This window comes from Schistocerca americana, chromosome 3, assembly GCF_021461395.2.
Source record: "Schistocerca americana isolate TAMUIC-IGC-003095 chromosome 3, iqSchAmer2.1, whole genome shotgun sequence".
In the NCBI taxonomy this organism is placed as follows: Eukaryota; Metazoa; Arthropoda; class Insecta; order Orthoptera; family Acrididae; genus Schistocerca; species Schistocerca americana.
The window spans coordinates 434288804-434304347 of record NC_060121.1 but is presented as its reverse complement, the minus strand read 5'-3'; the positions used below and the strand labels follow the sequence as shown (position 1 = coordinate 434304347).

Sequence of the window (15544 nt, the reverse complement as noted above, 5' to 3'; positions counted from 1 at the left end):
GACTACCTTCTCTACCCAGCGGTTCCTACCCCTGTAACCGACCCCGCTGCAAAACCTGCCCCATGCATTCCCCCACAACCACCTACTCCAGTCCCGCTACTGGTAAAACATACACAATTCAAGGCAGGGCCACGTGTGAAACTACACATGTTATTTATCAACTGACATGCCTGCACTGCACAGCCTTTTACATCGGCATGACAACAACTAAACTGGCTGAGCGCATGAACGGACACAGACGAACTGTCCGCCTAGGAGATGCCCAATACCCAGTAGCGGAGCATGCCCTCCAGCATAATTCTAGGGACCTAGAAACCTGCTACACCGTATGTGCCATTTGGCTCCTCCCACCCAACACCAGTCCCTCTGAACTGCGGAGATGGGAACTTGCACTCCAACATATCCTTTCATCCCACCATCCCCCTGGACTGAACCTACGTTAAACCACCTCACCCCCATTTACTCTTCAGTCTTCTCCTCTTTCCCTTTCCTATTTAGCTATTCACGCATCTTTTCATTCTACATAGTTGTGTTTACCTTTATACTATATACCTCTTTACTTCTGTATGCATCGTCTTTGGTTTGAAGCTGGCACAGTACTTACAGTAGAATATCTTTGGCTTCCCTCTGATAACCATGCCTCCATCCTTGCTACCCTCCCTATTTTCCTTTCCCTGTTGCTTCATAACCTGGGTTGTGAGTAACTGAATCTCCTTTCCCTCCTTCCCTTTCTTTCCCCTCTCTCCTCCCCGATGAAGGAACATTTGTTCCGAAAGCTAGGAACGTAAATTTTCGGTTCTGTTTTATGTGTATCTATCGGCTGTACTGAGCTGAGGTAAGTACTGGCCAGCCCCTCTATCTCTTTGTTAGATAAGAACTTAGTAATTTTAGAGCTACTCCTCTTATCCCGTAATTTTCTAACTTGGATAACAGTACTGCATGATTCACAGAATCGAATGCTTTAGACATATCTAGGAAAGTCACTACAACTTTGTTTCCTTCATCCAGCCTGTTCAGTAGCTCATGGAAAAAAGTTGCTAATGCTGTTATTGTAGATTGTCCTTTTCGAAACCCATATTTTGGTTTGTTTAATAATTTGTATTTACAGGAGGAGGATTCCATTTGATCTAGACTTATTCTTTCAAGCAGCTTGCCAAATGTTGAAGTCAAAGAGATTGGCCAGTAGTTATTTATGTCTGTGATAACCCCCTTTTTGTACACTTGGTTGTATCTCAGTGATTTTTAAAAGCTCTGGGAAGATCCCCTGGCCAATTGAACTGTTAATTAGATGTGTTATTGATTTTATTAACTCATTTTTGCATTCTTTAAGTAGTGTGGATGATATGTCATCCCAGCCACTAGATAATTTTACTTTGAGTTTTGAGATTATATTCATGACCTCAAACTCTGTTACACTCCTTAAGAAAAATTAATTACTCATTTTAACTGTGTTTATTTTCAGGGCTGATTCATCTTTTTCTTCTCTGCATGCCTTACTAAAATGTTTAATGAAGGCCTCACATACAGACTTTGGTTCATTCAACAATATTCCATTTTCTTCTAATGCAATGTTGCTGCAGCCTGGTTTTTCTCTATGTTCACATTCTTTGTTTACAATATGCCAGGCTGTTTTGCAAAAGTTACTAGTTTTTCTTATCTGTTCAGCATAATGAAGTGCTTTTAGTCTCTTCAGGGATTCCCTGTATGTCTTTCTGGTGCTTTTGTACTTTGTTAGGAAGTACTGCAATTTTGTTTCTTGGAACAGCACATAAAGGTCCTTCATATTTTCCTTTAGTTTATGTATTTCTGGGGGAATTTTAAGTTTCTTTGTGGGATCTGATTTCTTTAGTTCTTTTTTTACTATTGGACATGCCTGATTAAAGCTATGGTTAAATATTTCATAGAAAAGGCCCCACTTTTCATTAATACCTTTTGATCTATATACCTTATCCCACTCTCTCTCAGCAAGCTCTTTCCTAAGTAAGTTATAATTAATCTTCCTTTTATAAGTGTGTAGGTCACTATGCAGAACTATTTTGTGGTCTGTATTAATTTCTATGGATAGACCTGTATGGTCTGAGAGATGTTTCAACAGCTCTTACCACTATATGTTTCCTATCTAGATTCGAAAGAACATGATCAGTACAAGATTGTGAGTTAGGTGTTATTCTGGTTGGTTCATTATATATTTTGTTATAGTTATAGCAATGCAATAAGTCAGAATATCTAAGACAATTTATACTACCAGTATAGTTTAAAGAGTCTATGTTTACATCTACTGTTATTATTACCTGTTTTTTGTTTGTTGATAGTTTATTCAGAAGTTGTTCTAGCTGGTAAAAGAACTCTTCTACATCACTATTTGGTGATCTATACAGGTCTACAATTATTAGGCTTTTTTTGCCTACCTTCATTTTTACAGCTGCTACTTCAAAGGCCAGCTCCATTGCAAGATTGTCAACCCAGTCAATTTTTTCACAATGTATGTAATTTCTAACAAAAATGCCAACACCCCCACCCTTGTGTATCTTTCTGTAGTATGCACTCACAATTTTGTAATTGTTTAACTTAAAACTACGAGCCTCTTCAGACTTACATCCAAGTTCATTCACAATATATATGTGTGGTTTACATTCTCCTAGAATTTCGTCAATTTGCTGTATTTTGTTAGTAATGTACTGAATATTTTGAAACATTATTTTACATTTTTTGTCTTTCTTGATGCAGTCAGTAAAGCTTTCGCCTTCGTGTGTGCACACTATGAAAGAGAAGACGAAGAAACATAAGTCTACGGACAAGGCCCCTCCCCATCCCACCTGTGCCCTGGAGGTGCCATCTATCCGCTCACAACCTGAGTCTGACCTCTTATTTATGGATGTCAACCCATCCTCGTTGGTGGTGGATGGTGACCCAGTTGTGTGATCAGCACCAGCCCGTTCGCCTCTCATTTGGATATCCCCTCCGTGCTTATTTAGTTGAACTGTAATGGACACTACCACCACCTGCCAGACTTGCAATCCCTTATTGCGTTTTACTCATCAGCTTGTGTCATTTTCCAGAAGTGTCATTTTATTAATGCTCACTCACCGACCCTTCTTGGGTTCTGTGCTTTGTCGGAACCAGATCGGCCGTTTGAGGACTTCTGGCGGCGTCTGCACATTGGTCCATATAAATATTATTAGTACGTGGACCACACTTTGTATCCAATTGAAAGCAGTTGCCATCCAGGTCCACTTGGATTCTGCTGTCGCAGTGTGCAGTCTCTATCTCCCTCCTGCAGGCCACATATGTCTGCTGCCCTAACTGTCCTCCTTTGGCAACTCCCCCCTCTCCCTTTTTCCTTTATGGAGGTTTTAATGCACACTACCCTTTGTGGGGCAGTAGTTTTTAGTCTTGTTGGGGGTTCCTCATTAACCAGTTTCGTGGGGATCACGATCTTGCCTTCTTAAATCTGCCGTTGATCTTCCGCTCTCTTACCCTCCCGTTCTTTCTTCCTTACATTGGTTGCCACACAGTAACCTCTGTGATAATGACAATTTCCTGTTGATTGTCTCATTACCTTCCTGCCTCCCAATGACCAGGTTACCCCGCTGGGCTTTCTATCGTGGTGATTGGCCTCTACACCCCTCCAAGATCATGTTTCTACTTTCTTTGTAAGATTGTATTGATGAAATCATCCATGATCTGTCCGCTAAGATAACTGGCACTGCTTGTCTTGCCATTCCCCGCTAGACGGGCCACATTCACCATGTTGGGAACACTTTGTCTCCTCCAGGATCTTCTTTCCCCTCATTACCGGGGTGGGCTACACTCCACACCCTCCAAGGTTGTCCATTCCGGGCCTCGCCCTTCCAGGTGGCCTTTGTATAAGGCCATCAGTTCTCGTTGAACACCTCATGACCCATCTTGTGACAGCATCAGTGTCAGCCTCCTATCCAGCTGCATTCCTCTTCCGGAAATAGTGGGCTGAAGCTTCACGCTTATGTTTTATCCCTAGTCGGACAGAGTCCTACAGTAAGCCTTTTGCTGAATGGGATCTTTTTCTTCCCACAGTTCAACTCTTGGCCCTGATTCCATCCATAACCAATTGCTTTAACACCTCAGCCATCTACACCAATTGTATCTCCTCCAGGTGGCTAACTGTATTTGGCTCCAGGGCATTTTCCTCTCTCAATGGAGAGACAGTATAGTGGTTCCTGTCATTTAGCCCAGCAGGAATCTGTCATTCATTGGTGGTTACCAGTCCACCTGGCCAATGTCCCCTGCAAGTTACTAGAACGGACAGTGGGCTGTCTGCTCAATTGGGTCCTTCAGTTTCTGGACCTTTTATCTCATTACCAGTATGGCTTTTGGGAAGCACAACTCCAATAAGTCATCTGCTTAAATTGGAAACCACATTTTGGCAGGCCTTTTCTCGGCGCTGCCATCTTATCACAGTTTTCTTCGGTCTTCGTAAGGCCTACAACACAGCTTGGTGCCATCATGTCGTCCTTACACTCATGAGTGGGGTCTTTGTGGGCCCTGTACCTATTTTTATTCACCAGTTCCTGTCCCACCAGTAGTTCAGAGTTCAGGTTGGCACTATTCTCTGCTCTCCACAGACCCAGGAGAATGGTGCTGCACAGGGCTCCATATTAAAGTGTTCTTCTTTCTCATCGCTGTTAATGGGCTTGTGGCCCCTGCCAGACCGTTGGTCACTCCTGCTCTGTATGTGGATGATCTCTGTAATTGAGGTAGCTCCCACTCGATGACCTATGCAGAACGACAGCTTCAGGGTGCCATCTGGCCCACTTCCATGTGGACAGTCTCCTATGGTTTTCAGTTCTCTCCCCAAATGTCAAAAGTGGTGCACTTCTGTCGCCATACTATAGCCCATCTTGATTTGGAGCTGTATCTCGATGCCCAAAACCTGAGCGTGGTCCCCAGTTACGCTTTTCTTGGGTCTTCTTTTTGACAACAAGCTTACTTGGTTGCCCCATATCCGTCATCTGAAGGTCGGCTGTTTCCATAAACTCAATGTTCTTAGGTTCCTTGCCCATACTTCATGGGGCGTGGACAGTTAGACCCTTCCCTGCTTTTACAGGCCATTAGTTCTGTCTCATCTGGATTATGGTTGTCAGGTTTATGGATCAGCTGGCTCTTCCATGCTGATGCTCTTGCACCCAGTTCACCATCATGATATCCGTTTATCTACCGGTGCCTTTTGCTCTAAACCTGTTACACCAGTGGTGTTCTGTTGTTTGTTCTGAACATTCTTATGGGAGTTTCAGGATGCCATTGTTTTTTACACTGATGGCTCTAAATCCACCAATCAAGTGGGATATGCCTTCACATCCCCTGTTGGCACAGAACACAAACACTTGTCTGCTGCATGTGAGGTGTTTATTGCAGTATTGATGGCCATCTGTTGGGCCATCTGCTTTGTTAAACAGTCTTCACTCACCTCCGTTTTGCTATGTATGGACTGAATGAGTGGCCTTCGGGCTGTTGCTTGGAACTTTCCTTGCCACCCCGTCCCTGACATCCTCGATCATGTAGCTGTGGTGATGCTGATTGTTGGGTTGATTTCCTTTGGGTTCCTGGCCATGTAGGATCCCAGGTAATGAACTTACTGATCGTCTGGCTGGGGAGGGGGCAGCCACCTACCCTCATTCTCCCTCACCTCTCCAGGGACAGATTTGCAGCTTAACATGAAATCACTTTTCACTCAATTGTGGGTCAGCTCTCAGGAGGCTATCCTTTCTCCGGTCCAATAAACTAGGATGACCCATGGTTTTTTTTTACTCAGCAGTGAACTGCCCCCTATCCATTCCCCTTTGTAGTTGTGGGGCTCCCTCGCGGTGATCTGCATTTTGCTGGACTGCCTCCACCTTTTGGCCCTTTGCACTAAATATGCCCTCCCACCTTCCTTGTCTTGGGTGTTAGCAGACAACCCTCTTATGGTTATGTCTGTCAGTTTTTTTCACAAAAGTGGTTTGTCCTCTCAAGTATAAGTCCTTGAATTTTCCTCTGGTATTTGAGTTCGTCAGTTAGCATAGGCATTGGTTATGGAGGCTTTCATGTTACCTCCACACCGGCCAGGTTCTCCCTGCATTTTCTCTACATTTTGTTTGGTCTGTTGTGCTGTCTTCTTCCCCTGGTGTTGCTCCTATTGTATCATGATAATGGTGGTATGGTGTGGGCATAGAGACAGGTACCCCACCGCCTTTAGCATTTCTGGCGCACCCGTGGTCTCCCCATTTCCACCCGCACTCCTCCTGCTCTTTCCTCTTCCTGCTGCCCTGACGTTCCTTTTCCCTCTTTATTTGCATGTTATCTCTTCCCCTTGACTGGGCTGTGCTGTTAGTGGTGTTCCTCCCTTGATCTCTGCCGTCCTAGATCATGGGACTGATGACCTCGCTGTATGGTCCTCTTTCCCAAGTCAAACAACCATATTAGTGTCTTGCCTCATGCGATGGCTAATTTTTTTGTCCAGTGTGCTTGATTAATGATATGAGGAGGATTGACAACTGCTTTGTGGAAGGAGGCCTCACAGTATACTTTAACACATAAGTATTCCATTTTTTAAATCAGATTACCACTTTCAATTTTGACTGAAAAGTCATAAACTGAGTAAGGAAGTGGAATACTTCTGTGTTAAAGGTTAATAGAGATGTGCTTCTAAAAAAGCTTTGTGGCATTGTCTTTTAAAGTTATGAGGCTGTGCAACAAGGCAATACATGCACCTTCCCTGGTTCCTGTTGATTTCAGATAGGTAGGCTGTTTGAAACTTGATAGGCTTATGAAATTGCTAGCCATCTCTGTGGGGTTGCTAGTTACACTCACCAAGGATTCCTCTTCTTTTGCATTGAATTCCAGCAAGACAAATACAACATGCTGACATTCACCACTGATCACTGTATGGGGGGGGGGGGGGGGGGGAGGAGGAGGAGGAGGTTGTATTACATGCCAGTTTCTGAAGCACATAAGTTAGTGTTAGATCTAAAATTGGCCACTTCCATGGTTGATACTTCCTTCTAGTGCTACTGCAGAAGCTTGTTGAATTCAAAATTAGCAACACAGATGTGACTTTTATGTGGCGAGAATATACCGTGTATGTCATTGTTTGTGTACTATGTGGCAGAACACCAGGTTGTAATACACTTGCAAAACCTGATACATTTAGGTAAAACGTTTTGCTGGTGTTAGTGTTGATATCACCTTGTATTGGCTCATCTCTGACATTGGGTTGATGGCTGATAATAGTCACAACTTTAGCCTTTGAAGGGTTCAGGTACAACAATCGTTTCTCAATACATAGACCAAATCTTCATTGCCACTGTTGCCACTCTAACAGTTTATAAAGTAAGCATGTGTTTTGTGTTGAAGTTCACAGTAAGAGTTATTATTTTTTTTTTAATCCTGCACTACACTACAATAGCTACTATTGTAATGTTGTTCTTCCTAGACATGTGTGACATGTCTGGGATTCTGGAGCAAGATTTGCTGTGCTTGCCATTTAGAATCAGAAGTCCTTATTTGTTTTCCTTTTTAGTTTAAAAGTGTTGGGGGTGGTTATAAAACAGGCTTTCCTGTGCAAACAATATGTTGTACATGGATGTTTTGACATGGAGAAGGCCTATCTCAAATTTTTCTTCCTTTAGTTCCTCATCCAGCCCTACATCAGTGACTCATCAGCTGCAGATGACTGGAAGGCTGGAAAATGGGTAAAATGCTCTGGTTTTAGTTTCTTATTTAATAACGTTTTGCATTTCATTTAATTGTTTTGCTGTATGTTTGTATAGCTTGTATTAAAAATGAGTGACTTGATAATACAGTGGATCATATCCAGTTCTCGTATTTTACATTAGCTTGTTCATCAGATAGGTAATTTCTAAATACGTACAGAAATTTCGTTTGTATTTTTTCCTTATTTTAGAGCTTACTTGACCCTCCAAATACAGGTAAATGAATTCTGTTGTTGAATTTCAGTATACCACATTTTGCTTGAAAGTGTTTTATATTATCATAAAGTTACTTTCCTGGTGTTGGTAGATACATGTGTGGTGGAAATGGTCTGGTTCTGTGGCACATCCATACTGTGTTAACATTAATGCAAAACAGTTTGTATGCGTTTAGTAATGACTAACTTACCAATTTTCTTATACACTGTTAACCAGCTGGTTTTTCTTATGTTTTGTGACATGGTTGGACTACTGGTGTGTGTGTGTGTGTGTGTGTGTGTGTGCGTGTGCACGCACGCGCACTTCAATATTGGAAAATAATAATCTTGTGTGTTGTTAATGTTACTTGTTTTACAGGGACATCAAAAGTGTGAAAGAATCACGACATTACTTTGAGAAAATATCAGTTGACTTAGACACAGCACTGTCTAGAAATTCTCAAGCCCCACGTAATAAGCCCCAGGAAGCAGAGGAAACGCAGAACTTGCTTAGTGCAACTCGATCATGTTTTCGCCACACAGCCCTTGATTATGTGCATAGCTTAAGTCTTCTGCAGACCAGAAAGAGGCATGAGGTTTTAGGGACGGTATGTATATTATACTTGTGCTTGTTTTGTATTTCTTAGTAAATTGATGAATAATGAATAACATTTTATCTTTATTTTTCAGTTACTTTCATATATGCATGCCTGCAGTACATATTTTCATCAAGGGTCTGATCTCTGCCAAGATTTGGAACCATTCTTCAAGAAGCTTGCAGAAGAGGTAAACTGTGTTCTATTTGTTACCATAGAATCACTAGGATGCGTCCCATGATTATCAATCTGAGAGATTTTTGCAAAGAATTTCTCTGATTCCTTCAGTGCTCTTGGTATTTGTGTGAGTGGGTTTGCTGGGATATCTATACCATTCTACATAAAGTAGTTAAATTAAATTGCAACTCTTCTGGTAGCCATCTACCATAGGTTACTAGACGAACAAAGCATTCCAAAATATTGGAAAGATATTCAGGTCCTTCCAGTTTTCAAGAATGGCTATGTCATTCTGGTGTAGAATTGATAAACAAGTTTTATGCTTGCTTATTATGACTTTTATGGGCATCATAAATCATGTCTGTGAGAATAAATACAGATTCCACTAATAACAAGAGAGTTAAAACCATCTTGTTCTGTTTCTTCACAAGACCCTGAAAGCAGTAGATACTGGCACCCAGGTTGATGTTGTGTTCCTTGACTTCCTGAAGGCTTACAGTACAATTCAACATTGTTGCATTATGGACAAAATACATGCATAATGAATAAAAGACCACCTTTGTGATTGGATTAAAATTTCCTTGGAATAGAACACAACATGATACGCTTAACAGAGAGAAGTCTTCAGACATAAAAGTAACCCTGGGTGTACTCCAAGAAATTTTTAAAGGACCCTTACTGTTCAATGAGGCTGTTCACGTATGATGCTGTTGCATATAGAAAATTTAGCAACAATAGAAAATTGTAGCGAAATACAGGAAGACCTGTAGAGAATTAGTGCTTGATGCAGGGATTGGCAGTCGATCCCTCAACATAAACAATGTAATGTATCGTACATAAATAGGTGGGAGGACCCATTATTGTATGATTAAGTGGTGGCCAAACATCAATGGAAGCATTCTTATCCATTAAATATCAGGGACTACATGTATGGAGCACTTTAAATTTGAATGATGCCATGAAACTAATGTTAGGAAAGGTAGCTGCCAGACTGCAATTCATTAGAAGAATCTACGAGAAGTACTGTCTACCCATGAAGGAGGTAGCTTACAAAACATTCACTCCGCCAATACTAAGGCATTGCTTATTAGTCTGAGACCTTTTTGGATTGACAGGTGAAATAGAAAAGATCCGAAGAAGAGCAGTGCATTTCATCACAGATTCATTAAGTAAGTGTGAAAGCATGATGAAGATGCTCACCCAACTGCAGTAGTAGGTGCTACAAGAAAGTCATTGTTCATCACAATGTGGTTTACCAATAAAATTCTGAGAGTATACCTTCTTATAAGAGTAACCATTTATTGCTTTGCCCCACGTACATCCTGCAAAATTACTGTGGAGACAAGATCAGATGTCACACAAAGGTTTATCATTAGTGCACCATTCACAACTGGAATGGGTGGAACAGGAAAGGGAAAAGTGGGAGTGTGACAGTGGCAAATATAATAAGTTGGTTCGTGGAGTGTAGATGTAATGCCAATCAGAGTAGTATTGTAAATGATGAAAATATTATTTGAATCAGTGTTTGGTTCTCATTTGAGAATGAAAAAACATTGTTCTTGGGTTACATGGATTCCTCATAGTGTGTAAATAAGAAGGGGAAAAAAGTGGGAAATCCAAGATGGAATGTAATAATATTACAGCAGAGATACTGAGTTGCAGATAGACACAACAGAAAAGGCTGTCAGAAAATGAGCTTTTGGCCACAAAGACCTTTCTGCCAGCTGAGGCCAGACTACCTGGGCTTGGTCACAGACTTTGGTCATGTGTGTGTCCATTGTTTATTTTCAACAAAGGCCTTGTTGGCCAAAAGCACATTTTGTGACAGTCTTTTTGATGTGCCTATCTGTGACTCGAGCATCTTCACTACATGGTGAGTAGCCACTATCCTTTTTCAGAAAAAAAATCACATATTAAATACAACATTTCGTCATTTATTTGCTAATGGTTCTCGTAAGATATCTGATACGGTTTTGCATGTTTTCCTAAAAAGTGAGGTATTAAATATTTTTACAGTAACACTGGCTGACTCACTTGTGATTCAAAGATGAAAATAAATCTGAGAAATTAATTTGATTTTTATTGAAACTAAAACATCATACTCCATCCAAATTTAGGGTATGATTAAAAGCACAAAGCTAGCCAACTTCAATTTCTATTTGTCCAGCGTTGTTGCAAATTACATTACGTCCTCAAAATATGTGACTTAATACTTCTCTCATCTGCTATTAATACATTGCTATAATATGCTTCTGCATATGAAACTCCGTTACAAAGCAGACTTGCTTGATTGTATTAACATGTGTTGTTTGAGAAGTGATGGTTTATGAAATGAAATGTTAAAGAAATAAAAGTAAGGGTGCCATTCCTTGGTCGCAGCTGGCCACTGTGGCCATTACAGTGTGACTGCCATTCACTGCAGAAGCAGGAACCAGCATGTCCCATGAAGTGGCAGTGGCTTCCAGCTGGTAACAATACATCATCAGAAAAGTTTTCTCTTCTTCCACAGGATGACCACTTTTATGAAAAGACTATGTAATATCAATATGGCCTCATTTTAAAGTTGTGTTTGTAATGCCATTTAGCCTGAAGATGTTTATCTCGCAACATGTCGCTAAATAAATAAGTAATATAGTAGTTGACAAAGTTTGTGACTGGTAGTGGTAATTTAAAAAAAAACCTTTACATAAATACTGCTCTGTTTAACTGCTGCTAGATCTGATCAAAGATGATCTCGAGGAGAGTTCATCAAATCCAGTAACATCTGACTACAAATTATCCACAACACTAAAGTAAGAAGAATCAAAATACTTTGAAGGCTACAGTGATTTATTTAATATTTGTTTTGTTGTGGAACAATGAAAAACCATTAACAATGAACTGAAATTCGTTACCCTATCAGGTTATAAATAATTAGTTACTTTCAGTTACATGATTGCCAGTAAAATCCAAATTTGTTACTGATAAAGAACTGTCATTATTAATATTTGAGGGTGCCAAACATGCTAATTGTTAGTTACAATTTTGCAGATCAAAAACCGTCTACAGTGACATCACTTCTTCTTCTGTGATTAAGTCGGGTGTCAATTTTTTAACAGACATTCTTGTGTTTCCGAAAAATAAATTGACGTGTTCCTCAGGCATTGGTCTAAAGTTCTTAATAATATTTTCTCTCTTGATTTGCCTAGCCTCCAAAAGTTGTAAAATTAATCATTCATTTCTGCCTTCTACTAGTTGATGGAAGAGAATGAACAACTTTATCCTCATTCTCTGTTGAGGGAAGCTCCACTGCAATGTTCTTATTACCACCACCTTCAAGAGTACTGACATCGGAATACTGAATGTTTGAGATACTTCTGTGAAGTAAAATGAAATTAACAATTTAATTCTTAATGAAATTAAATACAAGATCATTGTTAAGAGTGAAAGTGAACAGTGACTTGCTCTCTCTTGTGGTCCACTTTTCCAAGAGATGTCAGCATATCAACTAGGGGCCATTTCTTACCCTGACTTAAACACGGTTTGGGAAATTCCATTTACATTCAGATTCCTTAGACTTCATCTTCAGATCCTCCGATGAAGGTGGCGGCAAACACTAATTTCATTTGAAGTACTGACAGTGTGCTTTGTAATATTCTGCTGTTGTAATTGTGTTATATTCTGAATTCAAATCCTAATGGTCTAAATGACTCTCCTGTTGCCAAGAACTTAAAAACAAAATGAAATTAAGACTGAGGTGCACATGTGTATTGAAGATCCAGTTGCTGCTGCTTCTTCTTCTTCTTCTCCTTCTTCTTCTCTCTCTTTTTTTATTTAGGGGTATCCTTAATGTTCCTCCATCTTCTCTTAAAATCTTCACCTGTAATGTGTCAGCATTAACTACTGGTGAATTATTATATCACATCCTATTCTAAATTGGATGGTGCAGTTACGTTTAACTATCAGTACCCATGTGGTTCTCAATCTTATTTTCTGAATTTTAATTTAATTTGATTTTGTTTTTATTTGCAAGTCAACTGGAGAGTTATTTAGATAATTGGCATTTGAATACAGAATATAATAGTGTTACATTGACAGAGTAGTACAAAGCATGCTGTTAGTATTTAAGAAATTGGTGGTCCCCTCCCTCTCTCCCTCAGCCACCTTGATCGGTGGATTTGTTGATGTCGAAGTCCAAGGAATTCGAATGTAAATGGAATTTCCCAAATTGTGTTGGAGCTATCGATGGAAAACGTGTGGAAATCTTTCCCCTGCTCATAATAGTTCCCTGTTCTATGATACAGATTTTTTTTCTTCTTTCTCGATTGTGTTCCTTGCTATCGTTGATTCTAACTACAGGTTCATCTTACTGATGATGTTGGCTCCTTTGGAACTGAGGGTGACAAAGGAATTCTTGACAAGATCAATATAGGGCAATATTTTAGAAGTGGCATTCTGTCCCTACATCCTTGCAAACTGCCCAGTGCTGCTGATGTTTAATCACAACTTCTTCTTGGTGGTGAAGCATTTCGATTGAATGCAAATGTAATGAAACCCTTTTCTCGGCCAACTGCCTCAGCAACAAGAAAGCAATTTTTAATTGCCATTTTTGCAGTCTTCCTAGAGTGTGTGAAAAAGACTCTGCATTATTAAGTCAGATATTTTTCAAGTTTTTAAATGTGCTAGTTGCTGTAAATCCTGATAAAGAATTGGATTTAATCTTGTAGCTTGTTGCCTGCGCACTGTACTTTGGGATGCTTTTCTGGAGAGCAGCGACAAACTGCGTTGTGACATAGAGCAAACTGAGCTACCAATATCTAAACATAGTACACCACTTGCTAGGGGTGGCAGTTTTGCCAATGCAAAAGGTTTCTGTGTGGAAGGTTCAAGCATGAACCAGTTCAACAGCCCTGCAGGAACAGCAGTCTGCCAGAATAATCAGGTTACTAGTACCCATTAGAATAGTTACTCATGAGTACATAGAAAGTTTCGTTTAACCGTAGTAAATATTGGTAATAAATCACACAAATAAACTGAATGGAATCGTGGATCTGCGGAAAAATTTTCCAGTCTTTCAAGCATTATGTTTCACATTTTCATCTTTACATACAACACTGGCTACATTAAAAATACATGTACACTTGAACCCTATTTATACTACTTTTTCATCATCTAAAAGTGTAAATGACACTTCTGTAGCTGACATTGTCAGCAACTGGTTCGGTGACACCAGTGTACTGTAAGCTCCAGCTGGGCTGCTCTCAAAGCAGTGTATCTTCTTGACATGCAGCTCACCTGTCACCGCAGAGGCTGCTAAAGCCATCAGTCACATCATAGGAACCACACATTAAAAGGTGAATTAAAAAGTGATACAACAGCTTGAGTGACTAATTATTCCTCCTGTAGTAGTCTCACTGGAGGGAATAAGCTCTGTTAAGACTGATCTCTGATCTTCATAGTGTATACTAATGCTGTCTTAATTTATACATCCTGTCAGATTGAGCTAGAATCGATGAGGAGGAAACATCTTCACCAAACTGTTTTGTTGCATTTAAATGGATGTTTTTGCATTTTTGCTTGTCTGTCTCAACATTTCCATTACACTACAAATTAAGATTTTTATCCTGGAACTATTAACTGTAGTGAGCTTCCTTCATAGGTTGTTACCATGCGAAAACAGAGTTGTAAATTGGAAAAAGAAATGGAAAATCGGCATACACATGTGACAAGTGCTGATTATGTTCAGCCACCTACCAAAGATGGAGTAAAACCCCCAAGGATGGAGGGGTATCTTTTCAAGCGAACTTCCAATGCTTTCAAGACATGGAATAGGCGATGGTTTACACTACAGGAAAACAAGCTAGTGTATTGCAAACGAACAGGTACTTATGGTTTAATTGGTGCAGTAATGCCATTGGATAATTTATATTTTTAAACAATTTTTTTCCCCCCCAGGAGAAGATAATGTTACAATCATGGAAGAGGACTTAAGGCTTTGTTCAGTAAAGCCAGTACATGAAGGAGATAGGCGATTTTGTTTTGAAGTTCTTTCACCTTCCAAGTATGTATACAAATAGAAAAGTAGTTTACTTGTTTTAGAGTGGAGTTTAGTCAACAAATTATTAACTGTAGTGTTTGTTTAAATTTTAAAAAAATTAACAAATTACTTGCAGTTCAAATTTTGGAAATTTTTCCATGTTTAACGTAGAGGTGCATTGGTTTTATTGGATATGAAATTGATATGTTGTTTGTTATATCTTGAGTTTTCATGGAAGACTGTGAGAAAACAAATGCGGTGAAAATATTTTTGTGTCATCTTTATTTACTGTGTTAAGACTCACTTTTAATAATCATTTGATTACAATTTTTTGAATTTTGTTCCTTGGGCTTTTGTTATTGGTGCACCCTAAAATTAGTGCCACAGGCACATTCTGAAATTTTCAGAGAGGTGTTACAAATATTTGTATCTTTTGGCATGAAGCATTAAATTATGGGAACAGTAATTATATACTGCAGCTGTTTCAGTGTAGATAAGCACAATGGAAAAAGTGAAAAACGAAAGCTTAAAACCACCAGTGACCAACTCAGAATTCAGCTGTGTTTTAAACAACTTAAACAGTAACAAAGCAATAACTTCCCTATTGAATTATTGCATAATGCTTCAGATAAGGTGAAAGAACACCTGGACAAATTTATGTGTTATCCACTGAGAGACTAGAACACTACCAGTGGAATAATAAAAGTAAAACAGTCACCATGCCTAAGAAAGAATATGCCAATGATTTTTGAAATTATAGAACCTTGTGGTTACTACGAAGCCATACTTAAAAAATTATACTCAGTTTAGTTAAGGAAATACTAAGGCTAAAAT

At 39.6% G+C, this 15544-nt stretch overlaps 1 protein-coding gene across 2 annotated transcripts in view; it reads left to right on the top strand.

Moving 5' to 3' along the window:
• Positions 1 to 15544, top strand: part of LOC124606860 (arf-GAP with coiled-coil, ANK repeat and PH domain-containing protein 2) — a 147759-nt gene that overhangs the window by 56537 nt on the left and 75678 nt on the right. Inside the window, exons 5-9 of one of the 2 annotated variants that reach the window (XM_047138942.1) lie at positions 7644 to 7706; positions 8301 to 8529; positions 8612 to 8707; positions 14333 to 14555; positions 14629 to 14734. In XM_047138942.1, coding sequence (XP_046994898.1) covers positions 7644 to 7706; positions 8301 to 8529; positions 8612 to 8707; positions 14333 to 14555; positions 14629 to 14734 — 717 coding nt within the window. The remainder of the gene's footprint in view (positions 1 to 7643; positions 7707 to 8300; positions 8530 to 8611; positions 8708 to 14332; positions 14556 to 14628; positions 14735 to 15544) is intronic. The other variant, XM_047138943.1, reaches the window with a different exon arrangement.